Source organism: Choloepus didactylus, chromosome 4 (genome assembly GCF_015220235.1).
Source record: "Choloepus didactylus isolate mChoDid1 chromosome 4, mChoDid1.pri, whole genome shotgun sequence".
Lineage (NCBI taxonomy): Eukaryota > Metazoa > Chordata > Mammalia > Pilosa > Megalonychidae > Choloepus > Choloepus didactylus.
This window is the reverse complement of record NC_051310.1, coordinates 20,559,889-20,581,336: the sequence shown is the minus strand read 5'-3', so window position 1 is coordinate 20,581,336 and position 21,448 is coordinate 20,559,889. Positions and strand designations below refer to the sequence as shown.

The window sequence follows — 21,448 nt, the reverse complement described above, 5'->3', positions numbered from 1 at the left end:
CTTCAACATCCTTTCCATATTTTCCTGTTTATTTTCAAAGATCAGATTTCCACCCCCCTTACGTGTGCCCGACTCCATGGGGAAACCAAGGCACTGCTGGGATCACAGGCCTAACAAAGAACTGTCTTCCATGTGAGCTCAGCCTTGAAGTGTCCAGGACACTGCCTAACCAGGAGCTGGCACCCCACCCAAACATTTCAAAGCTATGATAGGGTGTTTTTTGACCAAAGTGTTCAATTCCTAGAGTAGAAAACAATCAATTGTCTCGCCATCTAGAACTATCCACTAAGAAAAGGAAGGATGTTGTGCTCTTTCCATTCCTGCCTTTCTACCGCACTTTGGGAAATCGGTACCTGTAAGAAGCAAAGCTCATTTAATTTTCAAACTTTCTGTCCTTAGATGAATTTGATGATGGTTTTACTTCCTTAAACATGGCTCAATGACATTTATTTTCAAAGAAGGCTACTGTTTCTACACCCACTCATTCAGAATCTATTATAATAATATATTCCCTCAGGGCAGTTCCTCAGCTCCTGGAAGTCACCTAAGTCCTAAATCTGACATCCCGGCATGGCCAGGACATCTCTTGCAGGGATGGTGGCTCTCACCTCAGCATCGGTAAGCTTAACCTACAAGCCACTGCAGGCAAAGCTCTATGCTAAGCTCTCTTGAGATTCATATTTGCACCTGCTAATACAGCTTTTATCTGTTGATTCAAGGAGGCTTAATACAATTCAGAAGTCCGAGATTCAATGAAGGATTCATTTTACTCATGCACAGTTCATACCAAAAGGACTACGAACATCCTGGGGAGGAAGAAGCTTGCTTTCCTTTGACACCAGAAACCTGCTGCTGTTTATATCACAGAAGACCATGAGTTTTAGAAGAGCCCTTGCACAGTAGCAGTGACACTCTGAGTCATTTCCATTTGCTTCACAAGGCGACATCTTATATTGTGGTTTTTTGGAAAGCACTGCCAGTAGATTATTTTCCCCTGCCACAGCCCTGGGGTTGGGATACTGGGGGTGCTTACCTGCCACAAAGTCACCAAAGCCCACTGTGGTCAGAGTGACTACCACAAAGTAGATGGACTCCAGGGCTGTCCACCCCTCAATGTATTTAAAAATGACAGCAGGGATCGTCACGAAAACAATGCAGCCGGCCAAGATGAACAGGATGGTTGAGATGACCCGGATCTTGGTCTGACTCACTTGCTTTTTCTAAGAAGAGCAAAGGAGAAAGAGAGGCAAAGCAGCTTGATCATCCCAGATTCAGAAGACAGAGGCACATAAAAAAAAATGTATCATGTCAGTGGCTTTAGACCTTTTTTCAGTCATAAGCCATTTTGGGAGAATCTGATGGAAGCCATGAACGCTCTCCTAGAAAAATACACATACAGAAAAATGTTCAATGGGTTTAGGAGGTTCTCAGGCCCCACAAAGCCTTGTTCATGAACAGTAGGTTGAGAAGCCCTGCTTAGTGCATGGCTTGAATGTCCCTTGCTTGGTTCATGACCACCCAAATACAGGCTTCACCTCCCCCACCAGTGCAAACTTTATCATTTCCCAAGATAGGCTTGCTGCCATTTTTCATGTGGTATTATTGACCCTACATTAGGGTTTGGAGTTCTTTACACAGTGACAGTGATGGATTTGCATCTAGCTGCCCTTGTCTCTATATGAATATACTAGAAGAAAATAAAAACAGAAAAACAAATGGCTGACCTGAGTTAGACCAGGTACCTATCCCCCCATCCTCATTTGTGACCGGCTCTTGCCAAATATTTGTATGCTTCTTCACCCTCCTTCTTTGTGCTGAGGTTGTACATTTGTAACATAATTTTGTTTTAGAATGCTTGCTTGAGCTGGTGCTGAGGTCATCAGATGGTTGACCTGTTGCCCTCTGGACACAGGACAGGAGCCTAAGTCAGGATGACCAGGTCACTGACTAGAATGGCTAGAAGGAGCATCATCTCCACATCAACTTCTGAAGGAGTCATAGGCAAAGGTGAAAATGCATGTTAGAATGGGAATCAGATGGATGCTGGTGCAGAGGAACCATGCTGATGGTGTCCAGAGGTCCAGAGGTGACCTGGAATTATTACTTGTATTCCCCTTGAGTGCACTAAAGAAAACACTGGAATTGCCTCTATGCTGAAGAATAAATTCTCAAAGTTCCCAGAATTGGCACTGGAAATCGCTATCATAGGGCCCTACTCAACCATAACGCCAACTCAAACTATATACTAGCATGAACATATATTTAATCCCAGAGTGTGTGTGGCTTTCTACCTTGTGTAGACTGATTTTCTGCAAAAGTACAACCATATGTGAGGCAAGCTCACATAAGTCCTTGCCATGAGATCTGTTTCCTGTTCATTGCCTTATGGTGAATTATAAGGCAGAGAATCTCTGAGCCCAGAGAGAGACTTTTATATTCATATACTCGATTTTACAGATGCAAAAACTGAAACCAAGAGGGGTTAAGGGACTTGCATCAAATGCTGCTGCTGATTAGGGACCAGAGCTGAGATTAGAATTCGATGTAATTAACTCTCAGTTCATTGTTTAATGATAGAAACACCTTTTCCCGTTATTCAACAACCCACCCGCTCAGACAAAGTTGCCCAAAGAGTTCTCCCAGAAGAAACAGAAGAAACCAAGGCTAACCAGGCTAATCTCCACTGAAGAAAAGGCCATCCTATTTCCCTTTGGGGAAGAAAGATTGGGGAAAAAAAATAGTCACTGCAAAATCTGTCCAGGAATTCCTAAGCTTCAGTCGAAGTAGCAACACTTTCACCAGGTTTCCCAGGACAGAAAAGCTCAAGAGAGAATTTGTCCTCCCTAGACACTTGGCTCAAGCATGGAAGTGCTAGTCACCGGGTCTTAGAGATGTGAAAGTCAAATTGTTACAGCTCTGTTTCCCTTCCTTCTGTTTCTTCTCCTCTTCCCTGATTTGTGGGAGCATCACAAAGAATCTCCAAGGGAACAGTTTATTGAAAGAAAGCTGGTTTCCCTTATGCCTCAAAATCATTCAATTCCCCTTTGCTGGGGCCATGAATCTCCAGATCCGTTCCATGTGACAGAATGAGGTGGCAATTAAATAACAAAGAATAGGTGGAGAATAATTAATAGCACAAATCTAGATCCTCACTATTTCCACCCCAGTTCCTGGATCAATGTATATTTACTGAACCACATTCACAGGAAAACCTAAAGGAATACAATCCTTCATTATAAAGAGGAGTAATCTGCTCCAATTCCTAAGAGGACACTAGATATATAAAGTGGGAACATGGAAAAATAATTTGATCTATGCACCTACATAGTCCTCCTCTGGGGAGGGGGGGAAATGGCAACTTATTAATATTGTTGAAACTACATATGCAAATATGCAAATCCCTTCTCCCCTTTTTTCCACAAACAAAAATGTATGATGACCTGAAAGCCATAGGGAATGTTTTTCCCATATCATGGATGTTCCTGAGAGGTATTATAGGAGGATCTTGTGGGGGCAGTCAGCCTCTTGGAGAATCCAGGAATGTATTTATTAGCCTAATTTTGTTTGTAGACATGTAAGAAAAGTCCAAAGCCCAAAAGATTTTACCATACATCAAGTTAACCTAATTGCTGGCAATGGAAACATCATTTCCCTCTCTATAACTCATTCTCCTTAAATATATAACAAAATTAAAGTGAATTAAGTGTCTGTGAGACCCTTGTTAAGCTATCAATTAGGATGTGGGCAAGGTCAATTCAAATGAGGTTGAGACTGGCAAAGGAGGAATGCAAGAAGGCAGGAAGCTGAAGACATTCCCAGGCTTCCGGAGATGGGCAGAAGGGAAAACAGCATGGGACAGGAGGGAGTGGATTCGGATTCGTTTGGAGGCAGAGAGGTGTGTAACAAAGACCAGATCATGGCATTATTTGTTGGAGAGTTTATCAGCAAAGTAAACATTTCACCATTGCTCATCGCCTGTGCTAACCAGTATGTTTCTCTCTCTCTCTCTTTTTTAAGCTAAATTGTGGATTTACAGAACAATCATGCATAAAATACAGGATTCCCATATAACACCCTATTATTAAAATTTTGCTTTGGTGTGATACATTTGTCATAATTAATGAATGCACATTTTTATAACTGTACCATGAACTATAGTCCATGTTTTAATTTAGAGTCCACCATTTGTGTTGTGTAGTTCCATGAATTTTTTTTTTTTAATTTTTGTTCTTGTACCCTACACAAAAACTAACACTTCCCTTTTTAACCATATTCAGATGTGTTTCTGAGCTGCTGCTTCCAGGTATCCAAGGGTGATGCACTGAGAATGGTTGGAGAATTTAAAGATTGGGGTATTTCAGGGACTTAAGAAATAAGCGTCTTACACATGCATGTGGGTGGGTTTATGAAAACATGCACATACCCGTGCCTCACTATAAAAGGAAGAGGTGTGGGAGGAAGGTTTTAGCAATATCTGTTATTCTGGATACCCATGTTTTTGCTGCCCTCTAGATAGTGGAAAAAAAAAAAAAAAGTTGCCTTAATTGAATATTGCAAACTGTAGATTTCAAGATGGGATTACAAACCACCTCATCCATCGTGCAGTGATCTTCAGGCTTCTCCCCCCCCGGGCATCCAACTGCTCACGGCTGCTGTAAACATGTTTGGAAAGTGGGATTCTGAGGGCAGAATGCTGAGATCCATCACACACCCTGCTGAGTAGCAGAGGGCCCTTGGTCCTCTTAACCTCTCTGTGCCTCAGTTTCTCCCTCTAGAAATGGAGATAAGAGAACTCGCCTCCCAGAGTTGTTCAGAAGATCAAACGAGTGAATTGTGTAAAAGCTTCTTACCATGCCTGGTAGGTGCTCAATGACTAATACCTGTTATTTTTAATGTAAAAGTTCAAATCTTTTCAAAGATGTGGACAGTCCCAGATTTAAGGCTGCTCTTCGCTGTTGAGGAATGTTCCCTCACGTCTGGGTTAAGATCATCTTTGCTCAGCTTCGGGAGGTCACTGTTGCATGCCCGTCTTCCTGGATGTATTACCTCTTTTAATTACCTCATCGTTGGAAAGGAAAAAGTCCTTCTTCTCCCTTGGTTCTTCTATGCTGACTCCAAAAAGAGCTCAGGGCAACCTCAGCTCACGATCTGGGAAGTTTTTTATTTGCCTTTCAGTTAATTTCTCCTAGTTTTTCATCAGCCTTCTGAAACTGCCAAGAATTGCAGAGAATGTCTGTAATGTCAGGAACCATCTGCAGAGGGATCCTGGGAGTCACAGACACCCCCACCCCACCCCCCCACCACCCCCCACCGCCACCACACACGTTTCCACAGTGGGGTTGCTAGGCAAAACCACGGTGCTTATTTACCAGTTAGCAAAGCAGCTAGCAGAAGGCTTCTTGACAGCCCAGATCTGACTGAGCTAATGTGTCCTTGGGCTAACAAAATGGTTATCTGGGAAGAGATGTTTGATGTAATACTTGGGCAGAAGCAGTAGGGTGATTGTGTGTTTCTGTCCAAATCTTATTTTCATCCTCTGTTGACTGGTTAGCACAGAGGATGTGTTCCTCTCTTCTCCTTATACAAGCACTATTATATGAAACTGTCCCCCTGTGTCCGACTGGCAGTAACTCCAGGACTTTCTGAAGAGCTCAAAACCCATCTCCTGTAGAGTTCACTTAGCTGTCAAAATTATATGTGTGATTATTCCAAAGAGCAAAATAAGCTTCATAAACAGGAGGTGGGGGGGAGCGCCAGCCTTAAGAACCTCCCGCGAGTGTATCTGCTGTCAGTTCTAGGCATGTTTGCTGGTGTCAGGCCTCAGAGGGACAAGCCACAAGTCCAGTTCTCAGGAAGCATGATTCTCCTGCTTGTTTTTGTTTACTCTACAATCTCATTTCAGGGAGTGAGTATATGCTCCTCTGGGCTGTTATCTGCTTTTTGCCTCTTTCTCATCTCCATTCTCCTTTTCACCTTTATACGATTCCTTAGAATCCTGAGATTGTTGTGTCTGGCCGAGAAATTTTCCCTCTGCTGTGACGTTCAGCCAGGGTGTCAGGGACTGTACTCAATAATGGAGATACTACAATAAAAATCCTATGGCGGGAGCTAGATGTGCACAGCTCTGGTTTTTGGCTTGGATGTGTACTGCTGAAGTGCAAACACATCACCGTGGTAATCAATTGAACTGAGGATAATTTCTCAAAAAGGAAAGATACTAGGAACTGCCTCACAAAAGAATTGACTTTATTTTCTTAGATTAGTATATTTTCTGCACAGATTTTTTAAAAGGTCTGCTTCTAATAGTTTCAACATTACAACAAGTAGCTATGTATCACTAGCTAGTCTATAAACCATGAAGAGAGCTTTTAAACACTGTTTGCCTGTAATCTCCATGGCAGAGATGCTTACTCTGAACACACATTAGCGTGAGTCATGCAGTTAAAATCCCCATAGAACCCAGCAAAAATGTCCTCCTGAAACACTGAATACACAAATGGATCATATGTATATATATATATAAAAAAAAAAAATTATGTCCAGCAACTGACTCTGAGCCATGCAGAAATAGCTAACAGACTATTGGCCAATTCTTTGCTTCACTGGCCTCACCATACAAAGTTTTTGAAAAATATTTTGATATATATAATTAAATTGTCTTATCATGGAAATGCCAAAGTAGGTACACCTGCTATGGAGAAAAATTCATATCTACAAATAACTGAAACTCTCAGCTATTCCTTTCCAGGAAGACTTTAATTAAGATCTTTGAAAATTTTTTGTTCTTAAAGTTGGCAGTCATTAACATTTGAAAAAAATACTCAGAGTACAAGATTGTGCATTCAAAATTCTACCAGTTATTCATTGAGCATATAATTTTTAAAGAACTTTTATATGCCAGGCACTGTTTTAATCACAAGGGAGAAAGAGAAAGACAGAGATAGAGAGATAGAGATGAGATAGAGATAGATAGAGATAGATAGAGATAGAGATAAATAGAGATAGAGGGGGAGGGAGGGAGGAGGGAGGGAGAGAGAGGAAAGAAGGAAGGAAGGAGGGAAGCAGGGAGGGAGGAAAGGGGGGGAGAAGAAGAGGAAGAAGGAGGAGAAGGAAAGGAAGGAAGGAAGGAAGGAAGGAAGATAGTTCTTTCCTCAGGCACACAAAACCTAGTGGGCAAGGGGTAGGGTAGCGACATCTGAGTCTGGCTGAACACATTCTTTGTGGCACTGTCCATAGAACCTACTTCCCGTGGCTACTGAAGACACATTTTAGTACATAATGACATCCTAGTGATACAATATATCACCTGGGGGAGAAGAAAAGAAAGAAGAGTATTCTTGTATCTTTGTATCTCTGATATGTAGAATATAAAGGTGTGTCCACCATCGTGGAAGATCTTTGGATCTTTATTAGCTGAGCATTCAGGAATTACATCTGAGAGGCCAGAACAACAAATGCAGGAATAACACCACATGCAGGAAACATCCAGAGGTAACCCTGGCTGGAGAATGCCCTTCTCTCTCATCGAGGTGTGCCAGGTGGACACACGGAGAGGAAAGGAGGAAAGGGAAGCCTGCTCTTCTGCCTCAGCAACAGAATACACCCTGGTAATCCTGATAGATGCCCCACCCGCTGCTCACTTACCCAAATTCTAAATTTGTTTTACCAAGATCTCAACATCACAGTGAACACTTCCCCACCCCAAAATGCCCTCCATCCATCATACACATACGCATGCAATAAATAATACCACAGTTACAATTCTACAGCAGCTGCACTGGCTAATAAGGGTCCAAGTCACAGTTCATTGGCCAAGCAGTGCACTATAGGAACGGTGCACACAAGACAGCTGTTAGGATAGTTGTGCATTTCCCACAGCATGCTGTCTCGCTTGCGCAGGGGGCCCCACTGGCTGTACCACTCCTGGCCCCTCTCCAGCCTCTTCCTCTGACTGGACTCTGAACTTGGCCTCTTCTTCTTCCTTTCCTTTTGAACCCTTATGATTTGCTGTTCTAGTCCTGGGGCTCAGTATTAGGTAGCCCATTTTTCCATAGATCTAAGCCATAATTCTCCAGTATCAAGGGAATTAAGTAATACTTAGGCTCCAATCTGTCATCTCCTTTGTTTTATTTATCAGTTGGTTCATATCTTGGGTGAGAAAGAGGGGGTTGCTATTTGTTGGGCTCTTTCAAAGACCCCAACCACCTCTACTCCCCTACCCCCAGTCCTCCTGGTACCATGATTTATATTTTAGCAGGAAGCTCAATGATCATTCCATAATTAAAGGGAAAAAGAGGTCAGACTGTCTGCTGTGGAGCAAGTTCTCCTGAAGAACTGGTGAGAATGGCTCCTCACCAGGATTGTAGTCTCCTCACCAGGAAGGAGCACGTGCGTTAAAAGCAGAAAAGAAAGAGGGAGATGATAGTGGGCCTTCTGCTGCAGGTGTGTCAGGCCAGATGCCTGTAAAGAAGAAAAGGAATGGAGAAAGCCATTAGGGAGGCCTATGCCCCAGCTGGAGCCATGTGAAGGGGGTAGGATCTTGCCCAGGGGCTGGGGGCAACAGCCATAACGCAGCCACCTAATGCCCCACAGTGAAACTCTCATTTGACTGACTGTGGATTACCTAAGGGTCCTTTACTCTTCCTCATCCTCCCTGCCCATCTCTTAGCCATGTCACTCTGCACTGGAATCAGCACCCAAGAGTACCCAGGAAGCACGTAAGAGAAGGAGCCATCATCTGCCCAGAGAGAAAGCACTCGTGAGCTTCTGGTGGGTTCCCTGAAACAACTGTCTATGTGCCCAGGAATCACAGTCAGTGACAGACAGGCATGGACTTTCTGTGGCCCTGTTTATCTTGCCTGTTAGAAGATTTGTAAAAGCCCCCCAAATCAGCTAGATGTAGGTCAAAACCCATAAAAATACCTAGGTATTATTGGGTATTGTTGGATCAATAACTGTAAAAATTCTTGGGTATTATTGGGTAAGTGGTAAACAACTTCATCCCCAATATATCTTTCCTTCCTTCCTTCTTTCCTTCCTATCTTTTTAAAAAAATAAATATTTTTAATGTAAGCACATAAGGATGCTTGTCTATATAAAACTATAAAGAATAATGCAATAAGCATTAGGGAATCTTATAGGGAAAATATGTGTGAACTAGGAAAGAAAAAGGTAATGAGAAGCAAGAAAATCTAAGAAAGACTTTGATCTTCAAAGAATGAGCACAATTGAGGAAAACATTTTGGGGTATAAAGAGCAGAGCTAGAACAATGGTTTGAAGAATTCAGAATTTTCCCAGAGGCATAAGGAGGCTTCCCAGCTGGGCCTGTACCTAGTTGTATCAGAGACAGAAAGAAAGAGAGAAGAGAGAAAGAGATCACATGAACCCTCAAGTTAAGGAGCATTGCTTTACAGAAAGCCACCCAGAAATAAATCCCAAACTGAGATGCCCTCCACTGAGGGAACTTGACAGAAACAACCTAGAACTGAGAAAATTTCTTGAGCATGATATCTTCTAAGCTATGAATGAAGTGGAACTCTAACCTTTCTCTTCTTTCATTCAATAAATATTTTTTGTGTACCTACCCCCAGTGGTGATCAAAACAGAATTGCCCCCAGTCTCACAGAGCCACTGGGCAAGGGACAAATGTTAAACAGATAATCACACAAACAAATAGGTGATCACAGCTGGTGAGAAGGGCTCTGAAGGGACAAAGGACCTGCACAGTGAGTGAGGATAGCAGGAACTTAATGACACTTGAACTATTGACCTATTGCATCCTCCCACATATATTTCCCATATCTCAAGATTCCTCTATTGTAATAAAGGGTGTTGCTGCAAATGATTCGGGACAGAGGACTGGTGCTGGAGGGAATTAACCCTGCAAGGAGGCCACCAAGTCAAAAGATTCCAGACTTCCTTTATTTTGACAGTTTTCTGCTCCAGAGAGTTTCCACTGATAGCTCCCAGGAGAATCATCCTGAGTGGGTAGTTTGAATCCTCAGAGACACATCCTCTTTGTATATTATCCAAGTTTTATACAAATGCCTCAAGGAAGTTCCAGGTTCCAAATATTATGAATTGTGGGCAAATAAATGAATGCATAATTCATCTGCATTGACTATTGAAGAGTAGTATTGCCATGTGTATTTGATTAGAATGACTAGACAGGAGTACTAAATACACATAGTAAATGTCCCCATTTTGTAGCTTAACTGATACATTTTTTTTTCTTTTAAAAGAATTCAATTGTGCACAAACCTTTTAACAGAGTTTAATGTAATGACTGAAGTATGTTTTTACTTTTCATGAAGTACTTATTTTCTAATTTTACTCTAAAAGTGTTTTCAGTGGGTTTGTGTCCAAGCCAATGAGTTCAGATCTTTTGGCATATTTGAGCGCCTCACTCCAGGCTATAAGACGTGGCCCCATTACTAAGGCTGGAGCCTAGAAGTGAGCTCCCTTTTCAAATGGATTTTTAAGTGATACCTGCAGTTTGAGCCCTGATTAAAACTTTGCCACCAAGATCTTTGAAAACAGGTAGAAATTATAGAAGCCACATGATTACTATTGCAAACTCATATGCTACTTTGGGTTTTGGAAACAGTGGAGTCTTGTTCATAATCTTGGGGTCAACCAACCTGATTCTGGGGAAACCCACTGAAAAGGCTGTTCAGCTCTGCAAATGAAAGCAAGTGTGGTTGTCACAGGCTGTGACTCCAGGGACACAAGTCCTGTATGATAAACAGTAGTCTGCCCTTAGGTAGGGTTGTATCTCTGCAGATAATTTATTTTCTTGAGCAAAATACTCTCTTAAATTTTCGTTTGTATATATGATTTCAGAATAGAAATTAAAAAAAAAAATAGGGCTGTGCAATACAGTGAACCCTAATGTAAATGATAGACTATAGTTAATAGCACAATTATAAAAATGTTCTTTCATGAATTGTAAACAATGTATCACACTAATGCAAGGTGTTAATAATAGGGTGGCATATGGCAACTCTGTATTTTTCTGTAAGCCTGCAATTTCTCTAATAAAAATAAATTTTAAATATATATATAGCACCGTCTACAGAATGTTTATCAGAGATGCACATGGTCTCATTTGAACAGTCCTTCACAGAGGACCAGAAACTGAGACCCCAAAGACAACAAAAAGCACATACAGGGCTTCTGATATTCTCCTCATGTTGGAGAAAAGATTGGAAAACAGAATTGGACTGACTCTGGGGAGCTCAGCCTGTAGTAGACCATTAGTGACCACCCATTTTGCTGTTTAAGACTGACTAAGTCACTCTATTACCATGTTATGGTGGAAATGAGCTAATGGCATCACAAGACATGACCACTTTAGAGGACACTGAGCATTCTTTTTGTTTGCCCACCATATGAATCCACTTCTTTGGTTTGGTGGAAAACAGAGACCTCCTCCCAGTATAGAAGTTGAAAATTGTCAGCTGCTCACTTTTCCAGCCTCCCTGGATACTAGAATGCAAGTATGTGACACCAGTGTCTCCAGCTATAGAGATATAAACCAGACTTTGAACTAAGAAACTAGTGATGCAAGCGTGGCAAGGTTACATCTTGAAGTATCCATCTGATGGTTTTCTGTGTGTTTCCCTCCCCATCTTTTCTCTTTCTAGTATTCCAAGAACTGTTCTTAAATGTGGTGTAAAGATTCTCAGGTGCATGCTTGCAGAACCACTTTCTCCTCTTGCAGAAACTAGATAAGACTGGGCTAGGGGAAGGAGACATAGAAGGTGGAATGGCCACTCAACTTGGAGAGGAAGGAAGGGTGGAAGGGACTAGTGGGCTTCGAAGTGGGGCTAACACAGGACCAGAGGGTAAAGGGGAAGGGATTAGATGCAGGGCTCTCCTAGGGTGTGGGCACCAATGGATTCAATAGCTGTGCAAAGCCCAACTCTCAAAAGCCCTGGACCCCCCTAAGTCTCTTGAACAGAGGGTGAGGGACTTGGACACCTATGGAGTGGAGACATGGAGGGAGAACCTTGCCCCTGATCGAGGTAATTGACCAACAGCTGGTGGGAGCTTCCATGGGAAGTGGGATGGGGGGCAGCAGCTGACACACCATCTAGTTGTATAAAGAAGCAGGAGCCACATGAAGTCCACTCAGGGGCTGGTGGCAGCAATGGTGGTACTATATCCTGCTCCAGGGAAGTCATAAGGGCAGATCTAGCAGCAGCATCCAGGGCCCATCCGTGGGGTCAGCAGGGCCACCTGCACTATCTGTACCAGGCAGACACATCAGGGGCTTCTCCAGAGCCAGTCTGATGGTGTGATTTTGGTCATTGTTCTTGACTGGGTAGCTTCCAAGTCTGGTTCTTCAACCATCCAGGAATTCAGTAGCTATCCAGCATCCTTTTTTCTTTTTTTTTTTTTTTTAACCCTTTTCCACTTAAATTAGCTGTAATTGGTTTCTCCAGTTTCCAGCTGTCTGCCTGGAGCAGCCACTCCCAGTGATCAGGGTAAGTTGGCTTCAGCCACTTGGAACAGGTCAGGGCACAGCCTACTGGTGCCCCTGATGACAGCTCTGGAATTCCGGGCTCCCAGAGCAGTCAAAGCTGTAACCAGGAGTGATGTTCAGTTTGATGTGTCAGCTTGGCTAGGCTAGAGTACCTGCTTTTCCAGTCAGCCACTAATCTTGGTGCTGCTGTTAAGGTATTTTTAGAAGTGGTTAACATCTGCAATTAGTTGACCTTAAGGAAAGAGGTTACCCTCGATAATGTGGGTGGATCTCATCCATTCAGTTTGAAGACTTCACAGCTTGAAGAGCAAAAGTGAAGTTTCCAAGAAAAGAAGAAATTCTGCCTCCAGACTACAGCATCACCCCTTGCCCAAGAAACTCCAGCGGGTCAACCCCCATAAACACGTGAGCCAATTCTCTGGAGAACCCTTACTGATATACCAGGTGTGACATAACTGCTTCAAATAATACCTCTCTGACAATCTTACATCTTCAGAAAAGTCTTGTTAAAAATTACAGCTGCCCTCAGCTATTCTGTTGGATCTATTCCTGGATGGGATCGTACAGAGGAGAGCAGTGATAGCCTCCTCCCCAGGCCACAGCAGAAGCAGAGGCCACCCCTGCAGGAGGGACAGAGCGACACTGCAGACAGTGGCTGGTGGTTAGAGCAGCCCAAGAGGAGTGGACGGGGAAGGCTCAGGCTGTGGCAGGGACGCACATGGGCACACATGGGTGAACCCCTTGAAAGTATTAGAAGGCAGGGAATGCTGGAAAGGGGAGCTGGCAGGGTGGGGGGCAGGCAGCTCCTGCGGTGTGAGCAGAGCAGCAGGCATTTGAGCTAATAATAGATGCAAAGAGAAAAGATTCAGAAGTACATTTATTGAAATGTTAATGGTGGATCTCTTTGGACAACAGATTTAAATGTGATTTTATATGTCTTTGTACTCTGCTGTGTTATCAAATTCTCTACAATAACCATGTATACCTTTCGTAATCTTTGTAAGGGAAGAAAAGGAAAGCGGGGAGAGATAAGGGAGAGAAGGAGAAGGGATAAGGAGAAGAAAAGGGAAAGCAAGGAAAGAGCGAACATGCTCACAAATCCCACAGCGGTTGCCTGGAGAAATGGTATCGTGGCCTTGAAAATTGTACCATTTGTCCTCCTTTCTTTGGGAAAAAGGGTGACAACTCTCTTCTCGTTGAGGAAAAACGAGAAGAGAGAAGACAGGAGTCTGTCTGTCCCCACGGTAAAGTAAGAAAGACGGGCCTTATCTGAGCCCTCGGAATCCCAGGACCATTTCCCAAAGGTGGCAACGGAAGCTGTGAGCACTTGGCCTTGTGCCGGTTTGGGTGGCTGCATCCCGCCTGCTGCCCTCGCCACTTCCCCTCCCCAGAGAGCGCAGCAACACCTTTCCCGAGCAAAACTGCTGGGGGGGGCCCCCACTCTCTCTCTCTCCCCCGCCCCACCTCCCTCTCTCAATTATGTTATTTTGCAGTTTACTCTCTAGAGATACTGGGTTGTTTATTGATGGCCAAATACAGCACTATTTCATGCTCCTGTGCGTTTTTAAAGGCTGCTCCATCAGCTGGGATGTTTCTCCCCCTTTTTATGCTTGTCAAACCCCTGTTTATTCCTCAAAACACAATTCAGATATTACCTCCTGCAGGAAACATTCCCTGCCTTCTGGCTAGTTTCCATTTCTAACATCCCCATGTTGGTGGAACTGTTCCACCTGCGTTGCTCTTTATCTATAAATGTGTCTCCTTATTGGACAGGGGCTCCTTCATCTTTGCATCCTGGGAGCCCAGCAAAGGGCACTGTTCTACATTGTCTCTCTCTTTTAGAATCTAGAGAAAATACGAGAGTTATTGTTCAAGGAAAACTATTCAACAAGGGAAATAAAATGAAACTATTCATCCAACAAGAGATAAACTATCAAGATTATATACTACCGCATGTACTAGCATAATCTATATTATAGAGAGCACAGGCATTTGGACACATACACAACAAATATTTGTTGAATTGAGTTGAATATTAATAGCATGGACACTACATCAAGGGGATGTTCTTAACTATTTGAATATGGGCATTTACATGACAATAGAAATTATACACATGTATTCTTGAGAGTTACAAAGGAAATTCCTGGACTTTTTTTTTTTTTAACCTCCTTTAAAGTACAGCACCCAGGAGGTGATTTGTAAATCTGTGAGGGTGTTTGTGGTTGCCACAATTGGAGAGGCACTCCTGGCATGTAGTGGGAAGGGACAAGAATGTTCAGATATCCTGCCACACAAGGGTTCATTTCACAAATCAGAGAGTTATCTCACATTTAGCATGGATTTTGAATATCCCACTGAGAAAAAAAAAAAAAAACATCTTTATAATTATCTGAGCTTTTTACATATAAACTTCTTTTTAGAAACAAACACAAAGTATTTTTGCACAGCTTCAATATATGTGCATTTTCCAACAATATGATTGCAATATAAATAGAGGGAAGGGTGAGTTTTGAATTGGATCTGTGTGAGAGTTGTTCTCCATTTGGCAAGAAAGTCCCTGGTGGCATTTTTGTCACTGTTGGGGATTGAATCATGCACCTCACAAAAGATATGTTTAAGTCTCAATCCGCATCCCTGGGGGTTTGGATCCGTTTGTACATAGAACCTTTGAAGATGTTATTATTAATGTAAAAAGAAATAAAACTAAATAGAATTACTGTGACTAAGAGATTTAAAATGAAGTTGGGAGGACATTCTGGAGGTTAATCTTTTGCAAATCTCAGCTAGATATCACCAACTCCCAAAGTATGCAAAGTCTCAAGCAACAAGTTTCCTCAAAACCCTAAGGACATCCGGACACCACAAGCAAACCCCAAGATAAATAACTCAGTAAACTCTCTAATCAGAAGGACATTTGGAGCACCTGAGTATCCACCAACCACAAACATCTTCTGTTGTCTTCTTCTTTTTCTTTAAAAATTCTTCCTGGAAGCAAACAGGTGACTCATGGTCAGGTGCTACCTGAATCTGTGCCCCCAAAGTTGCAATTCTAATTGCCTTGCATCTCAGTTTGTTATTTCTCAGTTGACATCAGTTCAGGCGTGACCAAACTAAATCAGGGTGGACCTTAATCTGTATTACTGGAGTCCTTACAGAGAGAGGAAATTCAGACACAGTCAGAGAAAGCCCCAGAAAGAAGCCAGAAGAAGCCAGAGAGGAGAGAACGATCGCCTTGTGGAGGGAGGAACATCACTACCAGAACATCAGCCCCGGGAGAAAGGACGGCCTGGCCCACATCTTCATTTTGGACTTCTAGCCTCCAAACCATGAGATAACCAATACTTGTAGTTTCAACCAACCCACTGTCTGGTGTTCGTCATAGCAGCCCGAGCAAACTAAGATGGCCACAGATTCAACACACCTGCATCAGTCCACATTTGGAGCTTTGCATTCTACATATAGAGGCAAGGTCTCCCAGGGTTTTAGGGCTAAGCACTTATTGTTGAACATGCATTATTTTACTATAAATTAGTTTCCTCTTATTTCTCCTTTATACTGTAGCTAGAGGATAATATTGACTTTTTTCAACATGTAGATAGCTGTGCTATTTGCGAAATCCATTTTGATGTAGTAAAGGGGCATTAATGAATATTTGTTATAAAAGGGGATGTGGTATATTACAGGGCTGAGAACCAATGGATAAAAGTAAATTGTATATTGTATTTAATAAAGTTGACTTGAGAAGTCCATAGGATTACGCTATTACTTCTGATAAGACAGAAGTCCTTGCACACATAAACACTATGGGCAATAAGCATGATCAGATAGCAGATCCCCTCCTGAACCATCCTTCCATCAAAATAATTGCACTTCCTAAGGATAAAACCATTTTTCCATTGACATTTATTTGCATACAATGCTACTTTTGATTTCAAGCCCATTTTCTGTATCAAATTTCATGAGGTCATTTCTAGCAGTGTTCATTCTTTCATTCATTGAATATTGATTAAGAACCTTCTGGATGCCAGGCCCTGTGTCAGCGGGCAGACAGGAGTGACCTCACAGCTCTCAGGCTGATGGGGACCACAGACGTCAAACATGCAGCTACCACAGAGTACAGAGAATGTTATTCTAAAGGGGTACAAGTACTGGGGGAGCAGGTGATGACCTCATTTTGGAGTCAGAAAAACCTCCCTGAGGAAGCTACATCTGCACTGAGACCAGAGGGATCAGAAGGAGGCAGTATCTGAAGTGAATAAGATATTACACCTAAAAGCTGAAGACGAAAGAAAGAGTGAGGCACATTGAGTGGGAACCCATAGGCCAATCCCCTGTGGAAGCAGAGATTTCCCCCCAAACATGATCATCCAGGACTTAATCCAGAACAGAATGCTCACTGTGAAAAACTTTTTTAATATTTTGATTAATAGGAACTTTTCACAAAACTTGGTTAGTGGGTTCATTTTTGTTGTTGCTCTCCTAATAATAGGAGAGGATTGAATTCAAGGCATCTCTAGAAATACTGTTTAAAATAAAGGCACACAATCAATTTTAAATATCCTCTAAAAATAGAAGAGAGATGGAAAACAGTGTGACTGTTTTCTAGGCAGGGTGATCTCAGCATTTAGACTCCCCCACAAGTGCAGCTCTAGGAAGCAGGTGTCACATATGTGTATGGCCATCTGGACAGGCCCTCTTCCTCTCTTCCTTAGGGAGAAGGTTTACAAGCCTCCAAAGGGCAAGTAGGAGGGAGATACACCTGATATAAAAAAAGGATCAAAGGGCTAAGGACAGCTGAGACTTTTTTAAATAAGCGTAGCAAGGCAAGAAGCAAACAGCAATGTCCGGAAAGGGAGGAAAGCCCAAAAGAAAGTGGTAATAACAACATATGGCCTTTATATGTCATGTGTTGCATTTTAAATGTTGATATCTCCTTTCTCGTTCGCTTTGGTGCCAGCCCTGTTATACTACTTAGTTAAATTCACTAAAAATAAAAAATCACACTGAAGCTTTCTGGACTCTATCCCTGAAATCAGACATAGATTCCTTTTTTTTTCTAACTGGGCTATAAGTTGAATTGTGTCCCCCTCAAAAACAGATATGTTGAAGTCTTACTCCCAGTGCCTCAGAATGTGACCTTATTTGGAAATAGGGTCATTGCAGATGGAATTAGTGGGGTGGGTCCTTCTTCCGATATGACTGGGGTCCTTGTAAAAAGAGGAGAGGAGGCAAATCAAGAGGACAGAGATCGTCCTGTGACAAATGAGACAGGAAGCACCATGGACTTCCAGCAAGCCACTGCCAGCAGCCAAGAAAAAGTAAGGGACAGAATTGTCCCTACAGAATTCAGAGGGTGCAGGGCCCTGCTGCCACCTTGATTTCAGACTTCTCTCCTCCAGAACTGTAAGACAATAAATTTCTGTTGTCTTAAGCCACCCAGTTTGTGGAGCTCTGCGGCAGCTGGAAACTAAGACAAACTGCAAGTTATGTATATCCCTGTTTCTGATTGTTCAAACTAAACTGCAAAGCAATGTTAGAAATAGAAGAGAAGTACAATCATTGGTATCAGGTGCCCAGTGATTTTATTTGCGCTTACTCAGCAGTTAGAGGGAAACTGGGTGGTGGGGGGTTGGGTGGGGGATAGGCAGACAGTCAAATACTACTAATAATAATTTAGCATAAGTCCTTTCAACCATTCCCCCAGGCACATGTAGAAAGATTACCAGTGTTATTCATAGTAAAATTCATTTCTGCCAGGGAATGGAAGAAACTAACAGAGGGGCCTTGCTTCACCCTAAGTGAAGCAATTGTGACAATAATGTGGTAACTAAATGTGAGAAACGGCATTTGAACAAGGCAAAACCCTTCCTCCCGTGGTCCCCTGCTGATAGATGAAGGCAAAGTATCTTTGTAAAGGAGAGTCTAGCAATGCATTGATGCTTTATTAAAAGAAGAACTGGCCCATGTGTTCAGGATCTAGTAAGAACACAGGCAAACTGAGAGGACAGCAGGATGCAGCTTAAATAAATTCTTTTTAATTCTTTGATTTTTTTTTTTTACTGGAACTAAGCATGTGGTAGAATATGATGGACACAATGAAGTGGGGCCAAGAATGGGGAGCACAGTCTCCCCCACCACCAAAAGTTGGAATGGCAGGGGCGCACCCAGTCAAGCTGCAGAGAAGCAGACCTTGTGTTCTCCCCTTTCCTATTTGCCTTTCAAAGGGACTCCCTGAGTCGTGACCAGGCTGCCTTCCCCTCCTAGGCCAATGACTGGGGACTGGAGTTTCGTCCTAACCTAAGCCCCGCCCCTGCAGCCTCGCGGATTTCCTCTGCCTAGCGGTGTCCTCCCTGCTGGCCCCCCCCCCCTTCTCCAACCCCACCCACCTCCACACCCAGGAAGGGCAGGACAGAGGCAGCGTCAGCAGGCCTCTCATCTTCATTCAGGTTTGTCAGGGGGGCACCACATAGTCTACACACCCTGGGTCCGTGGAAAGAAATCTGGTTCATTTCTCTCTCATCTCCAATCAATTTATAATCAATAAGTATTCACTGAACACCTCCGATGGGCTAGCACTGAACAGGTGCCAGAGGGGTACAGGAAAAGAAAGAGGAGAACAATATAATACAAGACAGGCACCTCACTGAAGACTTGTGTGATGTCTATACAAGCTCAAATTCACAAGTCTCTCCCCAGGGCTCCCACAGCTCACAAGACGCATATAAATAATAGTAAGTCGTATTTATTGAGTGCTGACTACCATTCAAGCATTGTTCTCATGTATCAACTAAGTACCAAAAGACATAGGTACCGTTATTATCCCCAGTTTTCAGATAAGGAAACTGAGGCACAGCCCCAGGTCAGGTTGCTGCCATGTGGAGACTGATTGGGCATATGCACAAGGCAGTGTGGCTTCAAAGCCTGCCTGCCCCCACCCTGAAATCTTTCTGCTCAATATTACAAATATCGGCCTTTTACATGCCTGTTTCCCAATTACCTTGTAACGCTGTTGAGAGGAAAACTCATTTATTGCGTCATACCCCCATGGTATTGAGAACACAGGGAGCATTATTTGATCATTGCTTACTAAACCGACCTGGGGACAGGTAAAAAGTAGCAGCCACAATGCGGAGCTGGATGATGAATCATTAGAAGGTGAATAACAGGATTTCAGAGCAGCAAGCAAGACCAAGTGGAAACCAGATGCCATCAATATGTTAGAAGTCCAAGCCTGCCCGCCAGGGAGCCCCCGTGCCTCCCACCAGCTCTGCGGCTTCCTCGTGTCAGGAAGCGAGGATGGGACTCGGCTCAGCGACACTGCTGGAGGTGAGCCCACGAAGGGAGGGCAGGTGCAAGAAGGAGGGAAGTACAGGCAAGGCCTCTCTCTCCACTTTGCCCCAGGACAGAACAACGGTCATGGAAGCAACCAGGACAAGGGGCCGTCAGAAAGCAATTTTCCAAACGTTGCCTTGTAGCCTATAAAAGTTGTAGCAGGCTCTAAAGTATCCAACTAACTCCTGGAATTACCTTACATGCAAACAGAACTCCTTTGATATAGTGACTGTGGCCAGGGCAAAACTGTTAAATCCACAGAGAAGAGAGAACCCACAGCGACACAGAAATAGAACACTTATTAGAAAAGCCACCATTAATCTTTCCCATGGGTACTCAACTTTCATAAAAGAGTATGGGAATCCCTTCTTAACATTTAAAAAAAAAAAAAACCTAGATATTGCTATATGCCCACATATAGCAATAAAATTTTTAGAATCCACTGATTGTGAAAACGTCTAAAGGCAAGATGGATTTCTGTGAATTCAAGAATTTCCCTTTTAAATGAATTTAAATGGATTATTGATGATGACCCTTCCGCATAATTTGAAAAAGGCTAGTGTATATGTGAAGGACACATATTGTTTATTCTGTCTACCAGCAATGCTTGATGCACAAAAGGAGTCTCTGATCCTATAAAATAACACCGCAGGCCCCTGGGGCCCCACCACCCATAGCTCTATACTGACGAGAGAATAAAATTCAATGGGAGATAGTTCAAAACCATTAAGTCAAAAGGGCCATGATGCACAAATGCAGCTCTTTGCAGAAAATAAAAAGCAATGCGTTTTTCCCCAGAAATGCAATTTTTTTCCCTCTAACGGGAATGCACATTTCCTCAGTTGGATTCAATTTGGGAGAGCATGGTTGGTTGGCTGCCCGTCCTTACACAAAGCCCACCAGAGCCTGCTCAGCAATGCAACCATAATATGCCTGCCATGTTGTCACCTCCCAAGAGGGCTGCCTTTTGTGGGTAAAGGTTCCAGAATACTGTAACATCTCAATAAATGATGTATTCTAAATACATTTTCCCTTCCCCAAAGCAAAAAGTCCTAGAGCTACTTGGAGTTATCAGTGGCCACTGACAAACCAGTCATCCCATTTGGAGATGGTTCTCAGTGCCCCTCCAGTAAAAACAAGGATTATACACCCAGCTTGGTAATAGTCAGACTCAACAAGGGCATCTCTCATCTTTCAGGAGCCTAATTTGTTGGAAGCCACACCAGAGTGGGTTACTACTTGCCTGGCTCACCAAAGTGCCATGAGGTCAACTTGATAAATGTAAAACACAAAACAACAACAACTAAAACCAACCTTCTGACTTTGCAGAAAGTTTTGTAAAAGAGCAAAGGATTATTATTTAATTAAATCAGTGCCTTCCAGAGGAACCAAACTAGCCTGTGAAAATCGGTGATGAAGGGTAGACATGGGAAATCGAAATCATCCACCCATTAAGCTGATTTTAAGACACTAGTAAAACATGTGGGTGCTAATAAAACTCTTACATTAAATTCATAACTCAAAAATACCTGGAAGTTTTAGACACAGGTTACCATGTGGCAGATCTAATATATCACTTTCAAATTTGGGCAGAGGACAAAAAAAGTATTTGAAAAGCCCCCTTG

At 42.9% G+C, this 21,448-nt stretch overlaps 1 protein-coding gene across 2 annotated transcripts in view; it reads right to left on the bottom strand.

Annotated features, from left to right (window-relative positions):
* Positions 1-21,448, bottom strand: part of KCNK10 (potassium two pore domain channel subfamily K member 10) — a 122,746-nt gene that overhangs the window by 6,151 nt on the left and 95,147 nt on the right. For both annotated transcript variants that reach the window (XM_037835258.1, XM_037835259.1), the window contains exon 5: positions 1,034-1,220. In XM_037835258.1, coding sequence (XP_037691186.1) covers positions 1,034-1,220 — 187 coding nt within the window. The remainder of the gene's footprint in view (positions 1-1,033; positions 1,221-21,448) is intronic.